Source organism: Aquarana catesbeiana, linkage group LG03 (genome assembly GCF_042186555.1).
Source record: "Aquarana catesbeiana isolate 2022-GZ linkage group LG03, ASM4218655v1, whole genome shotgun sequence".
In the NCBI taxonomy this organism is placed as follows: domain Eukaryota; kingdom Metazoa; phylum Chordata; class Amphibia; order Anura; family Ranidae; genus Aquarana; species Aquarana catesbeiana.
Window position 1 is genome coordinate 197,601,940 of NC_133326.1, and position 13,700 is coordinate 197,615,639.

At 42.0% G+C, this 13,700-nt stretch overlaps 1 protein-coding gene across 1 annotated transcript in view; it reads left to right on the plus strand.

Annotated features, from left to right (window-relative positions):
- Window positions 1-1,242, plus strand: part of TPRKB (TP53RK binding protein) — a 57,343-nt gene extending 56,101 nt beyond the window's left edge. Inside the window, exon 5 of the mRNA XM_073619700.1 lies at window positions 959-1,242. Within this exon, the coding sequence (XP_073475801.1) occupies window positions 959-1,045 (87 nt within the window). The 3' untranslated portion in view covers window positions 1,046-1,242. The remainder of the gene's footprint in view (window positions 1-958) is intronic.
- The last annotated feature ends 12,458 nt before the right edge of the window (window positions 1,243-13,700 follow it).

Consider the following 13,700-nt stretch of genomic DNA (forward strand, 5'->3'; position numbering starts at 1 on the left):
GGAGGAAAGCGGACATATGTCTGCACAGCTTCCTCCCCTCTACGCGTTGGCACCCTCTGTGCTGGTCCCGTGCCCAGGATACATTGCAGGGACGCACCGGGGGGGGGAAGGGGGTGCCTGTTATCAGAGGGTTTGGAAGCAATCCAACGGCAATGTCAGGTCCCTGCTGAGGTACGGGCAGACAGTTACTGAATTGCAGAAAGTGTTGGTGAATTACGAGAGCACTCATCAGTGCCATCACAGTTCACTTAAAACTACAAGCCATCTGCTGTATTGGTAGGTGGGACTTGTAGTTCATTCATTCTCAGATCTGTGTGAATTAATGAAGTGGCTGTGCAAGTGAAGCCCCACCCAGCTGTATTTTTTTAAATTGTGACAGCGGGTGCAAGGAGAAGATCCTCCGCCCACTGTGACAGTGGGGGATAGGAGGGTGAGTGAGCTTCTGCATTAGTAATATGTTACATATTACACCCTAAATAAAAGTGTAACATGTTATTAAAGATGACCTTATAATCTGCATTATCTAGTACAGGGGTGTCAAACTCAACTTCATCGAGGGCAGCATCAGCATTATGATTGCCCTTAAATGGCCTGTTGTATCTGTAATACTAGAGTATCCCACCCCCCTTACATCAAATGTCAAGAGTCCCCCACCCTCCCTTACATAAAAGTGCACCCCCTTACCTTGTGTTGCTGTTGGGAAGAAGCTGGGGGCAGAGTTGGGAAGCAGAAAGTGCAGGGTCTGGAGGAGGCCCAAAGGAGGGCTGCCGCTTTACTACAGCTCTAGGAGAGGTGCGAGGGCCACATGAAATGGCCTGGAGGGCCGGCGTCGGCCCGCGGGCCTTGTGTTTTATATATGTGATCTAGTATATAATCCAGCTTAAACTTTTGCAGTTTGATTAATATTGAATTTGTTTGTAAATAGTTGAGATTTTAATAGCAGTGTCTTTATTTCCAGATGTATAAACTGACCACAGAAGAAGATAAAATTGGTTCTGTACTGGATGCTGTAATCTGCAGAATGGCTGTGAAAGACGTTTTATAAAGAATGTACTACGGAAATACTCCAGAGAACTGATGGGAACATTCACTTGTATTGTATATATTGATATTGTGCTTTGTACAGTTACATTTATTATCTTCTAAAGTTTTGGGAATAAAAAATACTGAAATTCTGTGTTTTTAATAACTTACTAATTTTATTGCGTTAATGGTTATAATAAAGATTTTACTTTTATTTGAGGTTCAGAGTGAAGCTTCATTCTCACAAGTCACCTGTTTAAACTTTGCACACTAACAAAGATATACAGTTGCAATAAAAAGTATGTGAACCCCTTTGGAATTATATGGATTTCTGCACAAATTGGTCAGAAAATGTGATCTGATCTTCATCTAAGTCACAACAATAGACAATCACAGTCTGCTTAAACTAATAACACTCCAATAAAAACATGGTAACATTTAATTCTTTAACACACCATGTAAACATTCACAGTGCAGGTGGAAAAAGTATATGAACCCTTGGATTTAATAACTGGTTGAACCTCCTTTTGGCAGCAATAACTTCAACCAAACGTTTCCTGTAGTTGCAGATTAGACGTGCACAACGGTCAGGAGTAATTCTTGACCATTCCACTTTACAGAACTGTTTCAGTTCAGCAATATTCTTAGGATGTCTGGTGTGAATCGCTTTCTTGAGGTCATGTCACAGCATCTCAATCAGGTTGAGGTCAGGACTCTGACTGAGCCACTGCAGAAGGCGTATTTTCTTCTGTTTAAGCCATTCTGTTGATTTACTTCTATGCTTTGGGTCGTTGTCCTGTTGCAACACCCATCTTCTGTTGAGCTTCAGCTGGTGGACAGATGGCCTTAAGTTCTCCTGTAAAATGTCTTGATAAACTTGGGAATTCATTTTTTCTTTGATGATAGCAATCCATCCAGGCCCTGACGCAGCAAAGCAGCCCCAAACCATGATGCCCCCACCACCATACTTCACAGTTGGGATGAGGTTTTGATGTTGGTGGGTTGTGCCTCTTTTTCTCCACACATAGTGTTGTGTGTTTCTTCCAAACAACTCAACTTTGGTTTCATCTGTACACAGAATATTTTGCCAGTACTGCTGTGGAACATCCAGGTGCTTTTGTGCAAACTGTAAACGTGCAGCAATGGTTTTTTTTGGACAGCAGTGGCTTCCTCTGTGGTATCCTCCCATGAAATCCATTCTTGTTTAGTGTCTTACGTATCGTAGTGTCAGAGAGGTTACATTGGTGGACATGGTGTTGCTCGCCGTGGCGTGCGTCGGGGTGCGCGCATTCCTTCTCGTCCTGGTGTGCGGGCTCCTGTAGGCACTGGCGTGTGCAACTCGGCTGGCCCTGGTGTGCACGCCGGTGTTCGGACACGGGTGCGCGTTCCTTTGGGCACTGTTTCGCATCATCCGGTGGGTGCTGGTGTGCGCGCCGGAGTGTGCGCTCGGTGCTGCCTGATCAACAGCTCTTCCATGCCCTTGTTCCTGTTTCCTGTGCCTGTACTTTGATCTCCTGACGAACCCGGCTTGCCCGCACCTGACCTCTGGCCTGTTTGACTACTCTTCTGCTTACTCCTTTGTACCTCATTGCCTGCCTGTTGCCGTACCCAGCCTGCACCCGGACCTCCCTGCTTTGCTCCTGCTCAGCTCCCGTTTGCCTGTGTTCCAGCTTGCACCTTGCTGTTCAGGACTGCCTATCTACCCGCATCTGGACTCTATTACCAGGCTCCCATACCACTCCGCACTCCTATGCTTCCAGGATACGCTACCAGGGACCGCGAGTCGGACACGTAAGGGAGTCTATCCTCTGCCCAAGTGGACTCGCCGGTCAGGTACGTAGAAGTCTGATACGTAGATTCGCTAACAGGGATGTTAGCATATGCCAGACTTTTGTAAGTCTTTAGCTGACACTCTAGGATTCTTCTTAACCTCATTGAGCAGTCTGCGCTGTGCTCTTGCAGTCATCTTTACAGGACGCCCACTCCTAGGGAGAGTAGCAGCAGTGCTGAACTTTTTCCATTTATAGACAATTTGTCTTACCGTGGACTGATGAACAGCAAGGCTTTTGGAGATACTTTTATAACCCTTTCCAACTTTATGCAAGTCAACAATTCTTAATCGTAGGTCTTCTGAGAGCTCATTCACATCAGGCAATGCTTCTTGTGAAAAGCAAACCCAGAACTGCTGTGTGTTTTTTATAGGGCAGGGCAGCTGTAACCAACACCTCCAATCTCATCTCATTGATTGGAGTCCAGCTGGCTGACACCTCACTCCAATTAGCTCTTGGAGATCTCATTAGTCTAGGGGTTCACATACTTTTTCCACCTGCTCTGTGAAAGTTTACATGGTGTGTTCAATAAAAACATGGTAACATTTAATTCTTTGTGTGTTATTAGTTTAAGCAGACTGTGATTGTCTATCGTTGTGACTTAGATCAGATCACATTTTATGACCAATTTGTGCAGAAATCCATATCATTCCAAAAGGGTTCACATACTTTTTATTGCAACTGTAAGCACCTAAGGTTTTATGCAAATTTTTACATTTCCTCAAAATATGAAGAAGAAAACATAAATAGAACTTAAAAAATAGAAATAAATAAGAATTGATAGGAAGGCTTCTCTTTTTTTTTTTTTTTTTTTTTTTTTTGTCAAAAGCCCTGTGAACAAAAAGTGGACTATGAAATCACAGCACACGGAAAAAGGTGCAAGAGGGTACAGTACTGGGCTGACCTTCGAAGAGGAAGGACCTCAATCTCTGAACCACCTAGGGCACAAGGCTTCTAACAGGGGCCAGGTTCTCTGGTATACCTGGCCCAAAGCCAGGTGGACTCTGCTCCTTAGGGACACAAGATGCAGCTCCATCCCTGCCAAAAAACCAGTAGCAATTACAGAGAGCCTTCAGAGATTCAGCCTGGGAGGAAAGGATCCCTCCCCCAGCACGCACCTTATTACATTAGAAATGACTAACTCCCCCCTCCCTTTCCCTTGGATAGAGACACAAGTGTTCTGTTATCAAACACTTAAAGTATAACTAAAGACTTTTTTTTGGATGGAGATGAGGAGGATTAGAACATCTGTTTTTTTTTTTTTTATGCTGTCTGTTCCCCCATTAGGGAGATTCACCCTCCTCTATTTGTTATGTTTACTGTTAACACCAAGAGAGAAAATGAAAGAAGCGCCCAAATTTTGGGTTGTCACCAGAACTAAAATCGAGGGGAAATCTTCCACTGAGGAGACTAATTCTGGTCCTTACTTTGGGGGAAAATTTTCTTTCACTTCCTTTATTGGCTATGGGACATGAAGTGAAGAGAAATCTCCCCAATGGGAAAAAATGGCAAGCAAAAACTGACATGGATTATAACCCTCCCTTACTCCTGGGTTACAGGACCCAAGTGTGAAGGGATATTTGGCCAGTGGGGACACAGTAATAAAGGTCTAACAAAAGTACTAAACCTTCCTCGCTGTAATAAAAAAAATACCTTGGAGTTTTATCTTAAATTTTATCATTATACCAATATCTTACCTTCACAAGTGCCCTCTCCTTCTATTGGAGCCAACAACTTATGCACTGGAACATAGGAAAGACTCCAACTTTCTCAAAGAACCTTGAGACTCCTTGCCTCTTAAGTCTCATTCATCTGCAGAGTAGAGTTGGGTTTAACACCCCTCAGTTCGGTTTGCGCCAGAACTCTCAAACATCACAAAAGTTCAGACCCGAACCCCATTAAAGTATATGGGACCTGAATTTGAAAAATCAAAAGTCCCCATTTTGAAGGCTTATATGCAAGTAATTGGCCATAAAAAGGCTATGGGGGCCTGAGTACTGCCCTGGGGTACGTGTAGCAATGCAAAAAAATGTTTAAAAAAAAAAAAAACGTTTTTGCAGTAGAAGTGATTTTACTGATGCTTTAAAGTAAAACAAATAAAAGGGAAAAATCCTTTAAATATAGTGCCTAAGGGGGTCTCCTTAGCCTGTCTGTGAAGTGGTGCATCTGTACCGTGTTTAGAACCTGCTGCAGCAAAACTGACATTTATAAAGAAAAAAAAATGACATTTAAATTGCTGCAATACATATCCATACCAGGCCCTTCAGATTCTGTTTGATTTTATTCTGACATGTGTATCTTTCACGTGAATATTATAGATTGCACTTAAAGTGATTGTAAACGTTCACCTTGTAAAACAACCCATTCAGTTTAAAATAGAAATGAAATACAATGCATTTTTTATAGATATAAAAATACATTATACATACCTTTTTCCCTTTTTAATAAATGATCACATTCCCTCTTTTCTCAGCTGCATAAGAGCTAGGGGGAGGAGATAAACAGAAAATATATTCTCCTGCGCACGCTAAATAGAGTAAAATGAACACCAGACAGATGTAGATAGAGGTGGAATTGCAGACGCTAATGCAGATGTTAAAATTATATATAAAATGTATCTAAAAATATATTTAGAGAACACATGTAAAACATATGTAAAGTACATGTACTGTGCTTAGATGTGGAAAGAGAATTTGCCCGCAACACTATACCACCTATGTAGTGGTACACCACCCATCCAGCCTCCTCTATCTATATCTACTTTTATACATGTAAACACTAACTAAATTTGGCCCTCTAAGGTTTTGATGAAGAGGATAACCCTCGAAACGCATTAGGAAAACAGTATCCCTTGTGTGGACAACAACATATATCAATCTACTAAATGTTTAACATTGTTTTTATCTACATATACAAATATGTAGTATTTCCTTGTATATATCAGTGGTATAGTGGGTAGCACTCTCACCTAGCAGTAAGAAAGGTCGCTGGTTCGAATCCCAACCACGACACTACCTGCCTGGAGTTTGCATGTTCTCCCTGTGCCTGCGTGGGTTTCCTCCGGGTACTCCGGTTTCCTCCCACACTCCAAAGACATGCTGGTAGGTTAATAGGATCCTGTCTAAATTGTCCCTAGTATGTATGAATGTGAGTTAGATTGTACCTTAGATTGTAAGCTCCTTGAGGGTAGGGACTGATGTGAATGTACAATGAATATGTAAAGCGCTGCGTAAATTGACAGTGCTATATAAGTACCTGAAATAAATAAATAAATAAATATATCCTAGGGGGAGGAGAAGCAGCAACACACTGAGCTTCCCAGTGAAAGGCTGTGCAGTGGGGGGTGTCAGGTCAAGTCATTGGAGGAGAGCAGGCTGAGTTCCTAGCTTAGCTAGAGAACTGACCACGGTGTGTTCTCCTGCTTAGTGTGGCCAGTTTTTACTAGGAAAACAAAGGGACTAGCCAGAACACCAGGGAATTTCACTCAAAGGAAGCAATACAAAGAGAACAGGATACTTTTTCATATAAGTACATAGTACAGCAGACACATATCAGGAATATGAAATGTCGGGGTAACAAACGCTTTAAGTAAATACAGCTGGATAAAACAAAAACTGTGTCTGTCTTCATTTCAGGCTGCAAAGCAACAAAATGTGATTATTTTAAAGAGGGGTGATTTTTGTATATACCCACTGTGTGTGTGTGTATATGTAGATAGATAGATAGATAAATAGATATACATACACACAGTTGTGCTCAAAAGTTTGCATACCCTGGCAGAAATTGTGACGTTTTGGCATTAATATTGAAAATATGACTGATCATGCCAAAAAACCGTCTTTCATTTAGGGCTAGTGATCACATGAAGCCATTTATTATCACATAGTTTTTTGGATCCTTTTTAAATTATAATGATAACTGAAATCACCCAAATGGCCCTGATAAAAAGTTTACATACCCTGGAATGTTTGGCCTTGGTACAATCTTAGAAGGTGGCACACATAGGTTAAAATGGCAATTAAAGGTTAATTTCCCACACTTGTGGCTTTTTAAATCACAATTAGTGCCTGTGTCTAAATAGTCAATGAGTTTGTTAGCTCTCACATGGATGCACTAATCAAGCTAGACACTGAGCCATGAGGAGGTAGAAAACAACAGTCAAAAGACCTGCGTAACAAGGTAATGGAACTTTACAAAGATGGAAAAGGATATACAAAGATATCCTAAGCCTTGAATATGCCAGTCAGTACTGTTAAATCACTTAAGAAGTGGAAAATATGGGGATCTCTTGATACCAACCCAAGGTCAGGTAGATCAAGAAAGATTTAATTGCCATTTTAACCTGTGTGTGCCACCTTCTGTGCCTGTACCAAGGCCAAACATTTCAGGGTATGTAAACTTTTTATCAGGGCCTTTTGGGTGATTTCTGTTTTCATTATGATTTAAAAAGGATCCAAAAAACGATGTGATAATAAATGGCTTCAAGTGATCACTATCCTTAAATAAAATACAGTTTTTTGGCATGATCAGTCATATTTTCAATATTAATGCTAAAATTTCACTAGTTCTGCCAGGGTATGCAAACTTTTGAGCATTACTGCATATAAAATCTTGGTTATCATTTCAGGTTGCTTCGAAAACTTTAGTTAACCACTTTATTTCTGGCGCAATTTTCCTAATTTTGCTTATTGCTTCCAGCTTCATTCATTGCAGAGGAGATCACAGAATGGATGTTCCCTGAGTTCAGTTCCCTGTCATAAAACCCTACCATCAGCAATTTAAAAAAAAATTGAGTTTAATACAACTTTAACTGCTATCTTATGGTTCATTGTGGTCCTTTTTCATGTACTGATTTAACACGGACTGGGAAACCTCAGAAGCAGCTGTCATTCCCATATTGATAGTCATAACAACAATAACAAAAGGATCTGCACTTTCAGTACTGGCACAGTGTCATGTGCCCTTTCAGCAAACATTATGTACCATCGCTGTACACAAGGGTAATCTTTTTATGTCAAGCTAGGATAGTTATGTTTATATGGTCATAGTTAATATTGCACTGTGGATAAACAGGTGTCACAATGATTCACATCTGGGTACTCAGCAGAGCCAGCCTGAGTGCTATACTTCTCTCCTGGAATACATCCAGTACTACTCATTTTAACAAAGCAAGATATTGTCCAGCACATTGCTGAGCGTCAAGCTGTATTTCTTGGTTAGAACTGTATTCAGCAGTTGTACGGGCTTTGTACTGTGAGGGCATTCTACAAACATTTGTTCTGTATAATAATATATACATAGTAGCATACATTTATGGTGGCCATACACCGGTAGATAAAACTGACAAAACAATCAAATTGGACATTGATCAAGCAAGACAAAAATGACGTGGCCTAATGGTGAGCAACCCAAGTTAGCCAGTTGTGGTAAAAAAAAAAAACAATAATACAACGTCGATCAATGGCATTTTTCATATCCTGTAGGACTTGTTTTTTCATATAGATTAATTATAAATGCTTTACAAGGGCACAAAAAAAGTAATTGATCAATCCTGTACAATTGACTTTTTTCTGTCAAAACCTGGGTTGATTGAAACTATCACTATTGCCGTGTACACACGGGCGGACTTTTCGCCCAGACTGGTCCGACCGTGTGTGGGCTTCATCGGACCTGCAGCGGACTTTTTCGGTCGAAAATCAGATGGACTTTAGATTTAGAACATGTTTCAAATCTTTCCGCCGGAACTCCGCCGGACCCAGTTCCTAGCGAGAAATCCGCTTGTCTGTAAGCTAGTCCGACGGACGAAAACCGACGCTAGGGCAGCTATTGGCTACTGGCTATGAACTTCCTTATTTTAGTCCGGTCGTACGTCATCACGTACGAATCCGTTGGACTTTAGTGTGATCGTGTGTAGGCAAGTCCGTTCATTCAAAAGTCCATTGAGAAGACCGTCGGACCTTTGATTCCAAAAAGTCCACCCGTGTGTACACGGCATAACTGTTGCTCATCCATGCAACTTTTGTCTCGCTCGCTCAATGTCTGATTTGATTGTTCTGGCAAAACCAAAACCAATTGTTCAGTTTTATCACATTATGCATAGCCACCATTACATAGTTTAAATGATTACATTTGATTGACAGCAGCGGGAGCCAATGGCTGCGCTGCTATCAATCTATCCAATCAAGAGCCAGGACCCCGTGGAGAGAGGGACAGCGCGTCCCCACCAAGGAGATAAGGGGCTCAGGTAAGTAAAACGGGTGGCTGGGGGGCCAGTGACTGCCAGGTGTTTTTTCACCTTAATGCACTAAGATGAAAAAACACAAGGGTTTACAACCCCTTTAAGATACAAAGGCAGTAGGACAGGGTTGTACACAGCCCGTGACATTAAAATTATCCACATTGTCGCATTGGGTGGGCCATACTGCCTTCATATACAACCCCTTTAGTGGTGGGGCGTTGGGGTGCCATTTTCAGGGTTACAACAAGCAGTGAGGGAGCGACATATCACCTCCTCACAGCCTGTCATACATCTTTGAGAAGTGATCCACTACAGATTGTTTTTCAGAGGGGTAGCAAGGGTTGCCGCTAGTGTAAACCTAGCCTTAAGCTGCAATATGTAACATTTTTGCTTTTGGGTTTATATACACTTATTAAAGTGATACAAAAGTCTAGTTTTTTTCTTTAAAAATAACAAACATGTTATGCTTACCTGCCTTGTGAAATGGTTTTGCACAGAACAGCCCCAATCTTCCTCTTCTTGGGTCCCTCTTCACTGCTCCTGGCCCCTCCCTCCTGTCCAGTGCCCCCACAGCAAGCAGCTTCTGGAACATGTTACATTCAGATACGGAGCCACGGTTCGGCCCCACCCCTCTCTCTCCTGATTGGCTACCTTAATTTTATTGACGGCAGCGGGAGCCAATGCCGCCGCTGCTGTGTCTCAGCCAATCAGGAGGACGAATCCCGGATGGCCGAGGCACTCGTGCACATCTCTGGATAGAGATGGGGCTCAGGTAAATATTAAGGGGGCTGAGGGGGGCTGCTACATACAGGTTTTTTTATCTTAATGCATAGATATAAATCAAGATGCATTAAGATAAAAAAAAAACTTCTGCCTTTACAACCACTTTAACTGCTTCAGCCCCGGAAGATTTTACCCCCTTCCTGACCAGAGCACTTTTTGCAATTCGGTACTGCGTCACTTTAACTGACAATTGCACGGCCATGCCATGTTGCACCCAAACAAAATTGATGTCCTTTTTTCCCACAAATAGAGCTTTCTTTCGGTAGTATTTGATTACCTCTGCGATTTTTATTTTTTGCGCTATAAACAAAAACAGAGCGACAATTTTGAAAAAAACGCACATTTTTTTACTTTTTCCTATAATAAATATCCCCCAAAAATATATAAAAAAAAAATTTTTTTTCCTCAGTTTAGGCCGATATGTATTCTTCTACATATTTTTGGTAAAAAAATTACAATAAGCGTGTATTGATTGGTTTGCGCAAAAGTTATAGCGTCTACAAAATAGGGGATAGTTTTATGGCATTTTTATTATACATTTTTTTTTATTAGTAATGGCGGTGATCTGCGATTTTATATCGTGACTGCAACATTATAGTGGACACATCGGACACCATTTTGGGACCATTGCCATTTATACAGCAATCAGTGCTATAAAAATGCACTGATTACTGTGTAAATGACACTGGCAGGGAAGGGGTTAACCACTAGGGGGCGATAAAGGGGTTAAGTGTGTCCTAGGGAGTGATTCTAACTGTGGGGGGGGGGTGGGCTACAATTCACATGACAGCGATCACTGCTCCCGATGACAGGGAGCAGTGATCTCTGTCATGTCACAAGACAGAACGGGGAAAAGCCTTGTTTACATGGGGCACTTCCCCGTTCTGCGGCTCCATGACAGGATCACCGGGAGACCGGCGGACATTGAGTCTGCAGGTCCTGTGGGCAAGGGCAAGCTGTACACGACGGGCACATTCTCGCTAATCCCACCAATTAAAGGTAACGTACAGGTGCGCCCATTTACCCACCGCTGCCATTGTGCCGACGTATATCGGCGTGCAGTGGTCGGTAAGTGCTTAAAGCAGAATTTGAGGAAGTTATAAAAAATACAAATGAATGTGGTTCTGTATTCATTAGTGCATCATTACATGCATTTATTTAAATGCAAGCAGTGTAAGTACCTGAATTTGCTTTGGCCTCTTGCAGTCTCCATACAGAAAGACTGGAAAAGGGAGAGTCAGTAAATGGAGCCAATGAGATAATGTGCTCACAAGGAACTTGCTGCTTCTCCTTCCCTGTACAGTCACAGGGGTGGGGTTATGACAGCCTGGGTTGAATGATGCTGGCTGTAAGGCAGACTAAGGACATCTAGTGGCACAAAAGAAATACTCTTAAGCACAGCTCTGGATCAAACGTGAATAAAGCAGCAAAAGCTGTTTTTTTGTGTTATCTTATAATGAACTGTTCATTTTTATCTTATTTTTGGCTCTGTGGCTCCTTTACACCCAATTAGTTGAATAAATAAATGAGTTCACTTTTGGGGGGGGGGGGGGGGGTAGCACCAGTTATAACAAGAAGCAGGAAAACATTGTGGTACCTCTTATTTCAGAGTACATTATCGCTTAGTTCACACTAAGGTGATAAGCTAATGTGCCTTGTCCAAAAAATCTTTCATGTCGCATTTCTCTTTTTACTAAGATTCACTTTCACTTCAAGCCTGTTCAACAGGCTCCTTAAAAATGCATTAACATATAACAATAATTGTATTTTGCAAGACTGGTGTGAAAAAAAATTCAAAGCAAAAACCATGAAAGCCTGTACACTTAATTATTTACAGTGGCTTACATATGGTTTTACCCTCTTGGCCTGTTTCCCATTTTGTAGCATTACAAATTGGAATTGAAATAGATTTAAAGTGGTTGTAAACCCTTACAACACACTTTTTGCTACAGGTAAGCCTATAATAAGGCTTACCTGTAGCTACCCTGGATATCTCCTAAACCTGAAAGGTTTAGGAGATATTCCCTGTATTTGCATGTGCCGACGTCATCGGCACATGCGCACTGAAGCAAACTGAAGCAATGGTATGTACGTGCCGTTGCTTCAGTGAGTGTGCCGTTCCAGCGGCTCACAGCGCCGGAGCCCGCGATACCCAGAAGTAACTCCGGGAGCGATGTCGGCCGCCGGAGCGGTGTTTGAGGACGGCTGCAGGGGCTTTGATCTCAGGTAAGTAATTCATAATGAGCTAGTATGCTATGCATTATGCCTTTGTCTTGCAGGTTTTTGTTTTTATTTTTGTCCTAGGGCTTACAACCACTTTAAGTGGGATTATACGTCACTGTGTTCAGCAGGGTTAGAATAATGGAGGCTTTGTTCTGTGCCAGCCACTTTACTAGAATGGGTTCCCAGTAGCTATTTGTTAGTGTATGTTGGGGCAGTTTAGTTTGTGTTAGGAGAGTTACAGTAGTTGCTATACTGTGCTATGTTGCTCTAACTTACTGTGGATTGCAGTGTGGTTGGCTACATATTCTTGTGTACTTGTGTACTTGTGTACTTCCCCGTGTTCACAATTCAGAGATCCAACAGTCCCTTTTAGAACTACCATTTTGTGTCAGCCAGCAACTGTATTTGGTAGTGCAAACCACAGTTTTGTTATGTTTTTTTTTTATATTTAACATTTACTCATATTTTTTTATTATCTAGATTAAAAAAGTGTTTGGGGTTTAGTGTTTCAGGGTTTACTTTTTTGGGGAGGTATATTTTATTCTTTTTCGCCTGCCAAGCGTTAACTTTTTACTGACACAGGCAAAGCAGCCCTTTGTTTGCATCACATCACCGCATGTGTTCTAAAGTAGAGTGTGTCAAAAGAACCACGTATTTATTGCCACATTGCCCTAGCTGCCATTAACTATAATGTAGCGCTACCCCTGCAGGAGCCTCTGGTATTTTGCTCAGATCTTCCCCACTTTTTGCTCCGCAGCCAGGCATAAGGTACATTACACAGCCAGGTGCACACACTTCTGCTCGTTGTCTTCAGTGGTCACTATAGGGGTTTTGGTTTTTACTGTTTTAATTTTGGAGAACTTGGATAGGGAAGGGGATTTAGTGGGATTCTCCAAGAAATAGAACTATTCACAGTTGAGGACATCTAACTGATCTCTCGGTTAAGCTCTGGTGAAGTCCTTGCTGAAAGCAGATAACAGACTTTTCCTTAGAAATAGCACACAGTAGTTTCAGAAATGAGTAAAGACCCTCAGTAGTAGTAATTTAAAGCAAAGCTCCTCAGGTACCAGCCAGTTACGAAAAGTAATAGAACTGAGCAAAGTCCTATGCGTTAGCAAACAGTTGGACAAGCTCTTCAGAACACTAGCCAGTGTTCCCTTTGTTCAGACCCTCAGCTGACTATATAGCACACCAGAAGGGGTTAAAAGCACAAAACTATAGATACTTTAGGTTGTCTGTACTCGCAAAAGTCCTGGGACAGCTGGTAGCCTCTTTCCAACTTCCAAGCAACACTCTATACCAGTGATACCAGACCAGATCTTGAATGGACAGTCCCTTCAGCCAGCTCTCTGCAGAACCGGGGTCTCTATAACTAACTTCAGGACTCCCATCTGAAGCTGCATAGCAGCACATCCTCTCTCAATCCAGGCCCTTAGGTCGCCAACCTCAGGCCACATAGCAGCAGGTGCTAGGGGAGGCAGCGCCTTTTCCCCTAGCTGGTGCAATCCTCTGCAAGGAGTGACAAACAGCCTATGTGCTTCTAGAATATAAATATTGTACAAGCACCCAGCATGAATAGGGGCACCTCTTCTTGTAATTGGCTA